This window comes from Mytilus edulis, chromosome 13 (assembly GCF_963676685.1).
Source record: "Mytilus edulis chromosome 13, xbMytEdul2.2, whole genome shotgun sequence".
NCBI lineage: Eukaryota > Metazoa > Mollusca > Bivalvia > Mytilida > Mytilidae > Mytilus > Mytilus edulis.
In genome coordinates, this window is record NC_092356.1 from 44,409,031 (window position 1) to 44,424,823 (window position 15,793).

At 33.2% G+C, this 15,793-nt stretch overlaps 1 protein-coding gene across 3 annotated transcripts in view; it reads left to right on the forward strand.

Moving 5' to 3' along the window:
- The first annotated feature begins 5,221 nt into the window (after window positions 1-5,221).
- Window positions 5,222-15,793, forward strand: part of LOC139500078 (uncharacterized) — a 254,646-nt gene continuing 244,074 nt past the window's right edge. The window contains exons 1-5 of one of the 3 annotated variants that reach the window (XM_071288813.1): window positions 5,222-5,837; window positions 9,487-9,639; window positions 11,410-11,637; window positions 12,755-12,862; window positions 13,121-15,540. In XM_071288813.1, coding sequence (XP_071144914.1) covers window positions 9,567-9,639; window positions 11,410-11,637; window positions 12,755-12,862; window positions 13,121-15,540 — 2,829 coding nt within the window. In that variant the 5' untranslated portion in view covers window positions 5,222-5,837; window positions 9,487-9,566. Of the gene's footprint in view, window positions 5,838-9,041; window positions 9,289-9,486; window positions 9,640-11,409; window positions 11,638-12,754; window positions 12,863-13,120; window positions 15,541-15,793 lie in introns of those variants that run through there. The other 2 variants (XM_071288815.1, XM_071288814.1) reach the window with 2 other exon arrangements.

The following is a 15,793-nucleotide window of genomic DNA, read 5'->3' on the forward strand; positions in this document are numbered from 1 at the left end:
CATTCCCCATTTCCATTCTCAATTTTAAAGAGACCATCAAATACACAAGTAGAAAATTAACTGACAACGCCATGGCAAAAAAAAGAAAGAAAAAGACAAACAATGATAAACAAAACACAACATAGAAAGTTCAAGTCTAGGCAACATGAACTCTGTCAAAAACTGGGATTGATTGTGATTGGTAATGTTAGTAAAAACTAATGCACAAGTCTAATTTGGTAACTCACATTCAAGGAAAAGAGGAAGGTATTGTGAACAAAATTTGAACAAAACAGTCATAATCTATGAAACACATTCCATAACAGACAAACAACTGGTTGCAGTGGATGGACAGCAGTATTAACCACTTCCAAATTTTCGACATGTATTTCATTTAAATTTTTCTTGAGTCTCTTCTGTTTTTTAAAAGTGGATTTTCCAAGTAAAAAGTTATCAAAGGTACCAGGATTATAACTTAATATGTCAGATGCGCGTTTCTTCTACATAAGACTCATCAGTGATGCTCAGATAAAAAAAGTTGTAAAGCCAAACAAGTACAAAGTTGAAGAGCATTGAGGACCCAAAATTCCAAAATGTTGTTCCAATTACGGCTAAGGTAATCTATTCCTGGGATAAGAAAATCCTTAGTTATTCGAAAAATTCAAAGTTTTGTAAACAGGAATTTTATAAAAATGACCATATAATTGATATTAATATCTGTTATTGATTTGTTGATGTACTGCAGGTGGGTGGGCGGCTGCCAAACAATGTCCTTTCAATAGCATGAAAAACCCTTTGACTAACTTTTTAAGATATTGTTTCCTGAGACTAAATGAAGGTCAAGTCCAATTTTCACAATTTTAGTTTTTCTCGTTGTTGAGTTATTGCCCTTTTTAATATCCAGAAGTGGGACTTTTTTGTGAGTTATTTCCCTGTGAACAAAAATTATTAATTACATACATAAAAGATTATACTAAGCCTTTATATCCAGGGGGGGGGGTGCTGAGCCCCCCGTTTGTGTGAAAAAATTGGTTGATTATATAGGGAATCATTTAAGCATGACTGGAGCTGGCCCCCTTATGAAAAGTTCTGGATCCGCCACTGAATATTAAAAGTTATATAGTTGTATAAAATAGAGTTGGAAATTTACTGTTCATTATTCGACATTTTGAAGATAACAACAGATAAGTTTAAAGACTTTTGAAAGTCATTTTATTGTCGAGCCTGTTGTAGCAGAAAGCTCGACATAGGGATAGTGATCCGGCGGTGGCGGCTGCGGGTGCAGCGGAGGCATTAGCTAACTTTTAAAAAACATTTATATTTTAGAAGGTGAAAGACCTGGATGCTTCATACTTTGTATATAGATGCCTCATGTTACGAAGTTTCCGTCAGTCACATATCCAATGTCCTTGACCTCATTTTCATGGTTCAGTGACCACTTGAAAAAAAAGTTCAAAATTTTTGTAATGTTGAATTCTCTCTTATTATAAGTAATAGGATAACTATATTTGGTATGTGCGTACCTTGCAAGGTCCTCATGCCCATCAGACAGTTTTCACTTGACCTCGACCTCATTTCATGGATCAGTGAACAAGGTTAAGTTTTGGTGGTCAAGTCCATGTCTCAGATACTATAAGTAATAGGGCTAGTATATTTGGTGTAAGGAAGGACTGGAAGGTGTACATGTCCAACTGGCAGGTGTCATCTGACCTTGACTTCATTTTCATGGTTCAGTGGTTATAGTTAAGTTTTTGTGTTTTGGTCTGTTTTTCTCATACTTTATGCAATAGGTCTACTATATTTGTTGTATGGAATGGTTGTAAGGTGTACATGTCTAGCGGGCAGATGTCATCTGACCTTGACCTCATTTTCATGGTTCAGTGGTCAAAGTTAAGTTTTTAAGTTTTGGTCTTTTTATCTAATATTATTTGCCAACGGTCAACTATATTTGGTGTATGGAAATATATTATGATCTATATGTCAGTCCCACAGGGTTTATTTGACCATGACCTCAATTGCACGGTTCATTGCACAGTGTTAAGGTTTTGTGTTTTGTTCTATTTTTCTTAAACTATAAGTAATAGGTCAACTATATTTGTTGTATGGAAGCTTTGTTAGCTGTACATGTCTACCTGGCATGGTTCATCTGACCTTGACCTCATTTTCATGGTTCATTGGTCTTTGTTTAGCTATCTTGGTTAATGTTAAGTTTATGTGACATTTGTAATCAAGCTTCATACTTAGGACTATCAACATAATATCAATGATTAGTAAAGAAGGCGAGACATTTCAGTGTGTGCACTCTTGTATTAATGATAAAGACATTTTTTCTTTTTTTTCTTTTTTTAGTAAAGAAGAATTTTGTGGTAGGTTTGTTTGTTACTCTGTAAAAACATATTTTCTGAATGCTATAATTTTGATGTAGTGAACATAAATTGAGTATATATAGGGTTCTTTGAAATGATGAATCCAAACCTGTATTTATTGGGAGTAAATATTTTTGACATGCTAGATTTGTAAACCTTCATGTATTGTTTTAATATCTGGATAGAAGCATAGATATAGCAGCTGAAGAAAAAAGTGTGATTTGAAAAAAATGTGAATTTAACTGACTAATCATCAAATAGACATAGTAAGATCTCTTCAGTACAATTAAGACTCAGTTTTGTTTAATATTTAGGAGTTGAATAGTTTACAAGAAATTAAAAAAAAATAATGAACAGGTGCGGAATGTCCCCCAGAAAAACATCTAGTTGTACTTAAAAATAAAAAAAAAAGAAGATATGGTATAATTGCTAATGAGAAAACTCTCTCCATAAGAGACCAAATGACACAGAAATTAACAACTATAGGTAACTGTACGATCTTCAAAAATAAGAAAAGTCTGTACTGTATAGTCTGCTATTTATACAACACCTTTTGTTCATATGAAAATAGTAAACAAAAATAATATTTATATAAGTATTTAACAGTTTTGCCTAGCTGCAAGCTTACAGTAAAGAACAATTGATTTATATGTGGTTAATTTACTCTTAGGAGATATTATATGAAATGATAATAGCCTGTACACTTTAGCCTGATTTTGGTTTTAAAATACATTCATATGCTGATCAACTGATGTACGTCAAACGTGAATACCACACCAGAGTTCATGTTTACCTAATCATGTGCCTGTCAGGGTGAGGATTCGGTCCCAGTACTTAAAATCGTTCAATCCTTTATGGGTGGATTTAATATAGGCTTACACAATCGTATAAAAAAGGCAATGAATGAGGGTGTTTTATTTATATTCTGGTATGCCTTTTTGTGCTTCCTTATCACATATTTGTTTGTTTTTATAGTGATTAAAATAATAACGCAATGTTGACTGCTGTACCCCTATTGTTGACATATTTACCTGTTTGTTTTGTTCACACATCGTAGTCAATATAATGGAATTTGATGCGACTGTCACACAAGTGAGATATTTAGCTAGCTTAAAAACCAGGTTTAATCCACTACTTTCTACGTAAGAAAATGTCTGTACCAAGTCGGGAACATGACAGTTGTTTAACAATTCGTTTGATGTGTTTGAGTTTTTGTTTTTGTCATTTGATTAGGAACTTTCCGTTTGAAATTTCCCCGGAGTTCAGTATTTTCGTGATTTTAGTTTTTTGTAAGTTTTTTGTTGTTTCAGATGTGCCTTCCCGTCGTTCTTTTATTTAAATTTTATATCTGATTCTGTCACCAATTACCATGTGGACATAGTTTATGATTCTGATACCCATGATATTGACAGAATTCATTCTATTAGGGTAACAGATTTGTATGCCACATTTATGGGCATTATATTTTCTGGTCTGTACGTCCGTCCGTTCATTCGTTTGTCCGTCCAATCGTCCCGTTTCAGGTAAAAGTTGTGGTTAAAGTTTTTGGTTGAGGTAGTTTTTGATGTTCCCTATGATATGATCTTTCTAATTTTAATGCCAAATTAGAGATTTTATCCCATTTTTACGGTCTACTGAACACAGAAAATGATAGTGCGGATGGGGCATCCGTGTACTTGGGACACATTCTTGTTTTCCGTACTGTAATGTAGATTAGAAGGTTCATAGATTACCTTCTGTGATATGCTTTACTTATCTTTGCAGTAAATCAGGAAGAAGTATTTCATTTGCTGATTCAACCCATAAGTAAATTAAATATCTGTATGTGTTTTTCAGGTAAGCAGATGATTTACATTAAAAAAAATATCTATAATTCATGATCATGATGATGTATAACGAAATGGATCTAAAACATCGATATTAAATATTTTTATTATATAATTGATGTTCTTGTCTCATGTATATATATCGAGTCACACGACCATCGATAGTCTTCGGTGGTCATCTTGATTGTGAATTAGTTGTCGTCTAATCCTAGAGTGATTTTGCTCGACATGCTTATACCTATTTCTATTTCATGGTAAGCTTATTCTACAAAAGTTTAGTAATTGGGGTAAATATTTCAGTTCATTATAAACAAATCAAAGAGTTACACATATATATACATGCTACATACGTAAATGTATGTAGTGTCACCTGTCTAATTATTGAATAACACATTTTTATCTTTAGATTATATTATTAACGGAATAAACACAGAGTTGCATATATTGAAGAGATTGAGAAAGAAGTATTTCTCTCCTCCCATTTAAAACCATGTCTAAAATGTCTATTTAAGGCTTTTCACTTGGGACATTTTTTTTGGTTATTTGTATAGATATTTCAACATTAATCGTTATCTGCTTCCACCCTTATATTAAGACCGTTATTATAGTAATTTAATTATATTCTTTCAAAATTTGAATTTATTGAATACACCTTATCGCTATTTGTCCGCCATTACTGGATATCACAGAGGTTCCCGTAAAATTTTGACGTCACAATACAAAATATCTGACGCCACAATGGAAAAGTGATTGTTGTATGCGTCTAAAGTTCAAGCGGCCGGGTCAGCTGGCAGTGGCGGATGCAGGAATTTTCGAAAGGGGGGGGGGTGCTAGCCCAGGGCAAAGGGGGGTGCAAAACATATGTCCCGATTCAAATGCATTGATCGGCCAAAATAAAGGGGGGTGCGCACCCCCGGAACCCCCCCTCTGGATCCGCCACTGAGCTGGGATTAGCGATAAGGTGTATGATTACACTATGTGACATAACATTACCAGAAATCAATACGCATGAGGCTAATAGTCAATGAAGCTATATATAGATTAAAGCGCAATAACCAATTACTCTGTCCTTGACTTATATATAAGTTTAGTGAAGCAAAATTACTTGTTTATTCCCTTGCCATATGTTTTATTTGTAGCATTTGAATGGAATACTTACTATTTAACGGAAAAACTGTACATTGACACCTTATCAAAAGTTTATTTCTGAAGAATGGAAAATTTAAATGTGATAATATTCAGTGTAAATGACAGATTTCCTGTTTAATTCTACATTATTTTAGATAACACAAATTATGCAATGGGATATCCGGATTAAAATTTGCAACTTTGGCTAATCAATTGTGGTTTTTATTACATGTACTTGTATTCAGATGAAGACAACTGATAAAATATACAATCTAAGTACAGCAGCTTAATTATGAGGGAACTATGTAAATTCTTTTTGAGGCTGAGTACATCATTGCATATCAAATTGACACAACCTATGTAGATTCCATTCAAAGGAGGGGAATGACAGAATCTGCTGATATGTGGGAGTGATTGCATGAATTTATGCTACACCATGATTGACAGAAAGTTGATTTTTACTCTTTGATAAACATATTTGCAGCTTCAAACTAAATCAGGAAAGGGCAAAAGAGAAAGTTATTATTGCAATACTAAGGTTCGTTTGTTTTTAACTATTGATAAAATTCTTGATCAGCTTATTATTAATGAATGATCCGACGAACTATAAGTTGGTAACATATAATGTATACGATCTCTTTGTTGGAGACAGGGTCAACAATCTTTGCTCTCTGGTGATGTTTTCAATGACGGAGACTTCTTGGTCTTTCAGATGTATAAAGGATACATAAGAGTATTGCCTGCCTTTAATTGCTGTTTTGAATTCTGCTGGATATATCGTAAATGCAATGATAACACATTACAAATGAATATTATGGTGAATATTTATTGATGATTTCTTTTAATAAAATGTCATTTAACTCATAACTTACGTTAAATGTACGTAGTGCCTCTTCATGGCATGTACAAAGAACTAAAGATGCAACTTTTGGACTTGCATCAATTCTGATGATAACTTTTCTCTCATTTACCTCAACTTATTTCTCTTTCCAATATTTCATACCTTCTTTCTAATTGATGGCGTCCTAGCCTACCATATTCACACGATCGATGAGTTCAATTAGCAAGATTAATGTCTTTAAACGGTTATTAAAATTAAAGAGCAAGAGCTCTTGATGAGAAATTACGTAAATATTTTCCTTTTTTTAGCTCACCTGGCCCGAAGGGCCAAGTGAGCTTTTCTCATCACTTGGCGTCCGGCGTCCGTCGTCGTCCGTCGTCGTCCGTCGTCCTGCGTCCGTCGTCGTTAACTTTTACAAAAATCTTCTCCTCTGAAACTGCTGGGCCAAATTAATCCAAACTTGGCCATAATCATCATTGGGGTATCTAGTTTAGAAATTGTGTGGCGTGACCCCGCCAACCAACCAAGATGGCCGCCACGGCTAAAAATAGAACATAGGGGTAAAATGCAGTTTTTGGCTTATAACTCAAAAACCAAAGCATTTAGAGCAAATCTGACATGGGGTAAAAATGTTCATCAGGTCAAGATCTATCTGCCCTGAAATTTTCAGATGAATCAGACAACCAGTTGTTGGGTTGCTGCCCCTAAATTGGTAATTTTAAGGAAATTTTGCTGTTTTTGGTTATTATCTTGAATATTATTATAGATAGAGATAAACTGTAGACAGCATTAATGTTCAGCAAAGTAAGATTTACAAATAAGTTAACATGACGGAAATGGTCAAATGACCCCTTTAAGAGTTATTGCCCTTTATAGTCAATTTTTAACCATTTTTTGTAGATCTTAGTTATCTTTTACAAAAATCTTCTCCTCTGAAACTGCTGGGCCAAATTAATCCAAACTTGGCCATAATCATCATTGGGGTATCTAGTTTAGAAATTGTGTGGCGTGACCCCGCCAACCAACCAAGATGGCCGCCACGGCTAAAAATAGAACATAGGGGTAAAATGCAGTTTTTGGCTTATAACTCAAAAACCAAAGCATTTAGAGCAAATCTGACATGGGGTAAAAATGTTCATCAGGTCAAGATCTATCTGCCCTGAATTTTTCAGGTGAATCGGACAACCTGTTGTTGGGTTGCTGCCCCTAAATTGGTAATTTTAAGGAAATTTTCCCGTTTTTGGTTATTTAATTTATCTTGAATATTATTATAGATAGAGATAAACTGTAAACAGCAATAATGTTCAGCAAAGTAAGATTTACAAATAAGTTAACATGACCGAAATGGTCAGTTGACCCCTTTAGGAGTTATTTCCCTTTATAGTCAATTTTTAACAATTTTTTGTAAATCTTAGTTATCTTTTACAAAAATCTTCTCCTCTGATAATACGTGGCCAAATTAAACCAAACTTGGCCACAATCATCATTTGGGTATTTAGTTTTAAAAATGTGTGGCGTGACCCGGTCAACTTACCATGATGGCCGCCATGGCTAAAAGTAGAACATAGGGGTAAAATTCAGTTTTTGGCTTATAACTCAAAAACCAAAGCATTTAGAGCAAATCTGACATGGGGTAAATGTTCATCAGGTCCAGATCTATCTGCCCTGAATTTTTCAGGTGAATCGGACAACCTGTTGTTGGGTTTTACAAAAATCTTCTCTGAAACTACTAAGCCAAGTTAATTATAGCATGTATAGATAGAGATAATTGTAAGCAGTTAGAATGTTCAGTAAAGTAAGATGAACAAACACATCACCATCACCAAAACACAATTTTGTCATGAATCCATCTACGTCCTTTGTTTAATATTCACAAAAACCAAGGTGAGCGACACAGGCTCTTTAGAGCCTCTAGTTTTTTAAAACTTTATATAACCCATATTAGTTCGTAAATTCTTACAGTTTATAGTGGTCCTTTAAATGTTTCTTTATTCGATTACAAAATAGTCTGATTGCTCTGAGAGTTATTTCTCCTCATTTAAGAAAGGGTCGGCATTTGAGGTACTTTATGACTTTTTCATGAACTGGTTATCTTTCCTATTGAACTTTTGTAATTATGGTTAACATTTGTGTATCATATCATAAATCCAATTAAAGAGTTTGAGTAATTCGGTAATGAGGAAGTTGACAGCTTATACCCCTTTAGTGGTAATGACTTTAAACTTATGGTTTTATTTTTACACAACTGTTTTATGTTTGGGATAGCAAAGGACATATCTATAATTGTTGAACAGCATATTGTCATATTTAGATTTCATATTTAATTTGCCGTTTAAATCCTGTCTTATTGAAGAAGAGACAAAATCACATGTCTTAATTTAAAAATGAATAATGGTCAAATTTGGACATGTTTCATCATATTATAGGATATGAATGGTCTAATCGTCGTCAACTCTTCTCGCTGACGTTGGTGTCAAATGCACGAATAGGTTAATTTCGTTTTTTTCAGGTAACAATAGACAAATATCGTATACACTTTATCATAATATATATTTCAATATCAATCGTCCAGATCCCCGTCTTTATCCTAATTTTAAAACAAATGTTAAATAACTGCTATTTTTATTTAATTTATTTCTTTTAATAATAGTTGCGTTGTAAATGTATAACATATAGGTCAATCGGGTGGTAGTAAAGTAGTAGGCAATGAAGTTATTTGTGGGTTTACACTAAATGACCCGTTAATTTGTCCTTGACTTTAATTTTAGTTTAGTGTTGTAATATACAGTTGTTTATTAACTTGTTGGATAGTTAAAAATCAATATTTTATCATTTAACGACAAACCTTGATAATTAATATGCAACAAGAGTGATTTTTTAAGAATATTAACTCTTAAATGTGACGCGTTCCCTTGTCAACAACATTTTACTGTTAACACCAGACTATTTGTAATATAAAAATTCAAGTACAAAAAAGGATATCCGGAGTAAATGTTGCAACGTTGGATAATAAATGCGGGTGTATGTACACTTTGAGTAGACGGCTGTTGATTTAATACATACACTACGTTATATTAAAAGTATTTGCAGCTTCAAACCAATTCAGGACAGTAGCAATACAGGAACTTATTACCACCACCATACTAAGGTTGTTTTTATTTTATCAATTAATCAAATACTGACGAAACGCTTACTCAGTCGATCTAGTTGTGGACAACTAAAGGATATAAAATGTTTTAGTTGTATGGTTGGATTTATGTGTGAGAAGCGCGCATGTACTCTAAATTGTTCTCTAACTAAAGAGATTTTGTTTATGAATTGTGTAATAGTTTACTATCTTTTACAGCATAATAAAAAGAAAACGTAATAGCTTCAGAAACTTTAATTTTGGAACAACAGATAAAGAACAGGAAATAACCAAGAGACATGAGAATGGAACCAGTGGTTTTTGACAGTTATAACATTCTGACAAGGGAAATTGCATCAGGCTTATCTACAGGTACATATTTTTTTGTTCGGTATCAAGACTAATTATATTACGTACAAATCTGATACACTGTATACTACTAGTGGTGCGTAAACTGTCTTCCATTCGTTTGATGTGTTTGAGTTTATGATTTTGTCTTTGATTAGGGACGTCCATTTTTGAATTTTCCTCAGAGTTTAGTATTTTTGTAATTTTACTTTTTTTTATTTGACAGAGTATCTGATTTTAACACTCATGTGTTCATGTCTCATATATAAATAAATAAATTTGGTGTATTTACTGTCTTCTGATTGGTTAAAATTATTAGTTTTATTTTCAATGTTGTCAATTTTTATGGCGACACGCCCACTCTGACGTTGTGTATTCATACGCCAACATGTGTGTACGTTGTTATTGTTAATTAAAATAATAATAAAAAGTTCTTTGAGCCTTATTTTTGATGAAAATTTATTTATAATGAATGGCAATAATTTATTTTGATTTTATTGAACCATAAAACTAATTTTTGACTCTTCAGATTTTACATAATCCGCTTCGCGGATTATTCAATGTGAAGAGTCAAAAATTAGTTTTATGGTTCAATACAATCAAAATAAATAATAGCCATTCATTAAATGGCTTTCATTGTTTTGGTTCGAGCGTCGTTGATGGACGTAGATCCATTACTATGTTTCTGACGCAAAGTAATCATTTAGTATTTTCGTTGAATATTACAATGTCGATTACAATACTGGTGAACGGAATCACCAAGTTGAACTCAGTTGACTTTTCTTGGGTACTGAAGTGATATTTGAAAATTCAGAATGTTTTAAAAGTTCAACTCATATATTGTGTCGGTCACATTTGGCAAACCAGATGAATGCATGTTTAGGTCTCTATACATATATGACTTTCAAATATTTTTGTTAGAGGTTGCATTTCTATAAATATTGACAATGCAATTTCCCATAGGAACTCCTTTTACGGCTAAAACCGTACTACTTTTACTACGAAGTTTTGGGAATCTATCCAAGAACTAAATGTTCATACGCACCTCAATTTTTTCAAAGGTCAAAATATAGAGCTGTGCGGCATATTTTCAACGTTTATATGCCCTGAATTTCTCAGAGTTTAAACTAACACTACCCCTTCCCTAAATGAAAGGTTACCACAGATTTCAATGTTAACACTATGCACATGTACGGGTAACATTGCCAAGTTATATCTCTGTAAGATGGAACACAGAGAGCATAACTTGGAACAAGTATGTAAACAAAATTAATTTTCTATGAATATTCAAGTTCTCTCAAAAAGAGGCGTGTTTTGAAAAAAACCAGCTGTATTTACAAAGTGCAGCCTATAGTGTTCCGCATTTTCAAACAATATGCTGACCTAAAGAAAACGAAACTTTACCGGTACTTGGCGTTAAACTTTATTTTCCATCAACTAGAAATCCTGTTAACCAGTGTGACAGTGTCAACATATAAACTTAAATCATGTACCTGGCATTGTTAAATGTTTGTCATGCTCATAGTTGCTTCATAGGGCATGTAGGTAGGTAGCTATGACGTTGTAATAGTAAAAAGTGGTACACTGTATACACGCATGTCACGATATGTTTATTTTGTTGACGTTCCTGGTCCAACTTTGATTTCAGTTCATACAATACAAATTTTTTAATCCCCCTTTGTTCTTTGTTTATAACTTATGATTTTTTGACTGAAATCGTAATATTTAAACTTATCTTCATATCTATCCAATGCAAACTGACTACAACATTAAAATGTTATCTTATATCTTCAGAAAATGTTAAGACAATAAAATTTATTGTGAGGGAGTTTGGAAAAGGAGTACTTGAAAAGATTATTTCGGGGGCAGACCTTTTACAGCTCCTGGAGGAAAGAAGCTGGCTCTCTGCGGAACGAGTTGAAAGGCTATCAGAACTTCTTCAAACAATTGGAAGACATGACTTGGACAATAAAGTACAGATGTACGCAGATTCTGCAATCTCACGGAATCTCTCTAATCATGGTGAGTTAGTTCTTTGCGATCTATATTTGTTTTTTGATAAATTAATTATAAGGTACAATGTACTTTGAAACAAAAAAAATGTCCATGAAAACAATAAGAAAAACTCATCAATTAGAAAATTGCCCAAATTTACTGACTTCAAACAAAATTATTGTACCGGTTTGATAAATATATGAATTTATGATAAAAATATGTTTAAAAAAGTATTTCTTTCTCAGATTTTTTCAAAAACTCTAACAATAGGCAATGCTTCTTAATTTTGTCTAGCAAGAATGCTAGCTTCCGTCTTTAAAAATATTGGATGGATCATTAGGATATAGCTTGATATTCAGATTATTCTATGTATCTCTGTTCCTCTCCAATGTAATGTGTACTGCAAATAAAGGAGGAATGCAATCTTTTAATTATTGCATTTATTCAGTAAAATAGCCTCTTTAGCATCAACACTAACATTTTCTGGCTGTGCTAATAAAAAAGAACAAGAAAGTTATATGTGATAAAATTACTTGATCACGCTCTTTAAAGGAAAAATGTAAGTCACACAGATGAAAGAACACATTTCTATTCGAACTGTTCAAAATATTCATAGTCATTTTACATCAAACTTCCCTTTCATGAATGTGACCTACCGAATTTGACTATTTACCGGATTTGTAATCACATAAGCAACACGACGGGTGCCACATGTGGAGCAGGATCTGCTTACCCTTCCGGAGCACCTGAGATCACCCCTAGTTTTTGTTGGGGTTCGTGTTGTTTATTCTTTAGTTTTCTATGTTGTGTCATGTGTACTGTTGTTTTTTTGTTTGTCTTTTTCATTTTTGGCCATGGCGTTGTCAGTTTGTTTTAGATTTATGAGTTTGACTGTCCCTTTGGTATCTTTCGTCCCTCTTTTATGAAAAATAAGGAAGCATTTTCATATAATCTTAAATAAATACTTCTTTTTTTGTAATTACACTTATTCTCAATATGTGTCAGCATTTATATTTTAAATGTACACATTGTAGCTATTCTAAACCAATGATACCTGTTTGACAGAACTTTAAATTTTTTATGCAAAATGTGACTGAAATCATAACATGCATAATTACATTTAGTAATATCTTTTTTTCTGCAGGTTATTATGGAATATATGGTATGCAGATTAATGAAAACTATGTGGAGACATCCATGTACAAGAAAATTGTAGACCATCTGCAGCGTCATAATACTGTGATTATGAAAGGTAAAGACAGGTTTAATTACGTCACATTCTTTTTGTGACTGTTCCAAGTCAAGATCCGGCAATTTAGTGGCTGTTGTTAGTTGTGTTCCCTTGTATTTCTTTTACTTTTACTGTTTTGTCAGATTTATGATTTTTGTTATTCGTAATACAATATTAACAATAGTTACGCTATCTTTTTTCTTTAAAATATGCGAACAGCCATGTTTGCTCATTTTCTGTTTTGATCAGCATTTATCAATTGAATATTTTATTCTGTAGGTCCACCTGGCACATGGAAATCACAACATGCTTTCAGATATGCCCATTACTTTTCTGAAGAGAAAAGCACAGACAAATCTTTAATTTGGAGAGTAGATTGTAATACTGACTTAAACATTTTTAATTCCTTTTCCCACTTAATGAATTTTCTAAAAATTCAGTGTGTTAACTCTAAAAACAGAATTACGGAATCAATAGAAGTTATGCTGTCGAGAGCATTAGATGCACTTGCAAATGATAAATATAAAGAATCGAAGCATTTATTCATCCTTCTTGGATTCACTAGTACATCGCTGCCAAAGGAAACAATACAAACTTTATTACAAGGCATGAAGGCACATACTAACATCTTTGTTATAGCAACCGTTAGTGAATCTCTGTCAAGTGATTTCAATCCCAACGTCATTGAAATGCGTGGGATGTTGGAGAAAGAAGCTATAGACTTTCTTCATGTCCCTAATACTACTTCAAGGGAAAAAGCGAAAGTTCTAGCAAAAAAACTTAGCTATTTACCCACAGGCCTACTTTTTGCAAGAACATTTATGCAAACAACACAAATAAGTATTGAGTTATATTTAAAGAATTTGGAGACCATAACGAATGGTACCACTGATGATTCATCAACGAAAGCATGTCAGTTACTTATTCAACGGGCAGAAACAAAAATGTCTAGAGAGGAAAGAAAACTGCTTCATTACTTGCCATATATGAATACTGACAACATACCTGTCCTCTTTCTAAAATATCTCTTACCTCGTTTCCTGATAGATGATTCAAAAAATGTGTTGATCAACAACTTTTTGAAGACCCTCAGGAATCATTCATTAATATCAATAAAAGGTGTGGATGATTCCAGAGTAGTTGCAGCTCATTCTTTCACGCTAATGATACTAAAATCGTCCGAAACAAAAGAAAAGAAAACAGAGTATTTAAACATACTACTTGACTTTTTCGTTAGTTATCTAGACCTTGATGCTCGCTTACTTGAAGTTATTCATAGAAATGTTCTATTTCTTGATCACGCAGAAGCATTTCTTAGTAATGTTGATATTGAATTTGAATCTCAGTCCAGAGATATAAAAGCTAAGCTATGCTATTTATACACTGCAATTGGGATAACATACCGACTATATGGTAATACTGAACTTTCTGCTGCAGTGTATCTATCTAAGGCGAAAAATACTGTTTATAAAAGTATTTTAGGATGCAATTCATTCCAATGCAACAAGACAGAAAACTCCTACGATACAATAGAAGAATATTTAAATGGCAGCGAGGCTTTAAGAAAACACTGCAAAGACATATTTCCAAAATTGCTAAGCAACAGTAACGAACTTTCAAAAATGTTTATAAACAACTTTGTTGAAAACAAGTGCAGAAGTTCAAGAAGTATTAGTCTATTGTGTAAATATAGCGATATAGATATCGAGAACGTTAACAATAATCAACTCTCTGGTGTAGAAGTAGATCATCTCCGAAGTAAAAACTTGATAATGGATGCTGAGCATATTGCCGAAACGTTTTATATTGAACTTCTGATCAGGATTCTCTATAACGAAAGTAAAAACACGTGGTTGGTTGAAATGTCAAAAGATGAGTTTTCTGCAGGAAAACGAACTTTAATGAAACGGTTGTCTAGTGCTTATTTTCCGGTAACCCCTGAAAGCTTAACGCAACATCAACTAGCCCATAGACTTACATATCTGCTGAAGAAACACATGGAGTCTGTACATATGACTAGTACTCAGGCTATAGGTCCTGAGGTAAAACAAGTTCGTATGTTTTGCCCAGTGTTTAGTCCTGTTACCCATCGTAGTGGCATTATGTACATGGCACGTTCAATTTTTGATGATGAAAAGTTTCCTACTCTACTTGGTGAAGCTATAAGGTTATTAGACAACATAGACAAAGGCATTGAAGGGAAGGGATTCACTGAATTCGGAGTTGTTAAACGCATTGGGGAATCGAGTCTTTTTCACTCAGTAATGACAGACACGCTGAAAATGGAATGCTATGAAAAATTAGCCAAAGCTGTCCAACCGGAAAAGAAGGAACTTTTACAGAAAGCTATTGCCATTGCTAAACGATTGGAATGTCAAATAAATGACATGACATCATGGAAAGCTCTGTCTGGAATCCATTTAAAAATTGCCAAACTTTTCATAAGAACCCAAACAGACGAAAATATAAAGAAAGCAAAATACCATTATAAAAAGGCATACGATCGCGAATTTGAAAGTAATAATACAAGATTCACTCGATTTCATCAAAGGGCAGTTATTCATTATGCTGAATGCTGCATACAATTTCCTAAGTCTGATGAATTGACAGATGCCAGGCAAATATTGTTCGATATAAAACGTCGGATAGGAGCTGATGCACTGTTTGAAGATGAAATTAAAAAGATAGACTATAGTTTAGTAAGTTTATTAACACTTAATATTTAGCTGTGAAATCGTATTAATAAAAGTAGTAAAAACACATAGAGCAATACACAAGCTAACTAAAGGCATAAAAAACAAAAAAAAAATGTAAATAAACGAAACTTTGTCAGAATTTAGAGGTCGCCTCATTTGTGATATAGAAGTGTCATACACCTTGATTCCAATCCAGGTACAATTTTTAACATGTTTAATGAAATAGTGGCCTATCTTTCAACTTTCAATTAAAAGA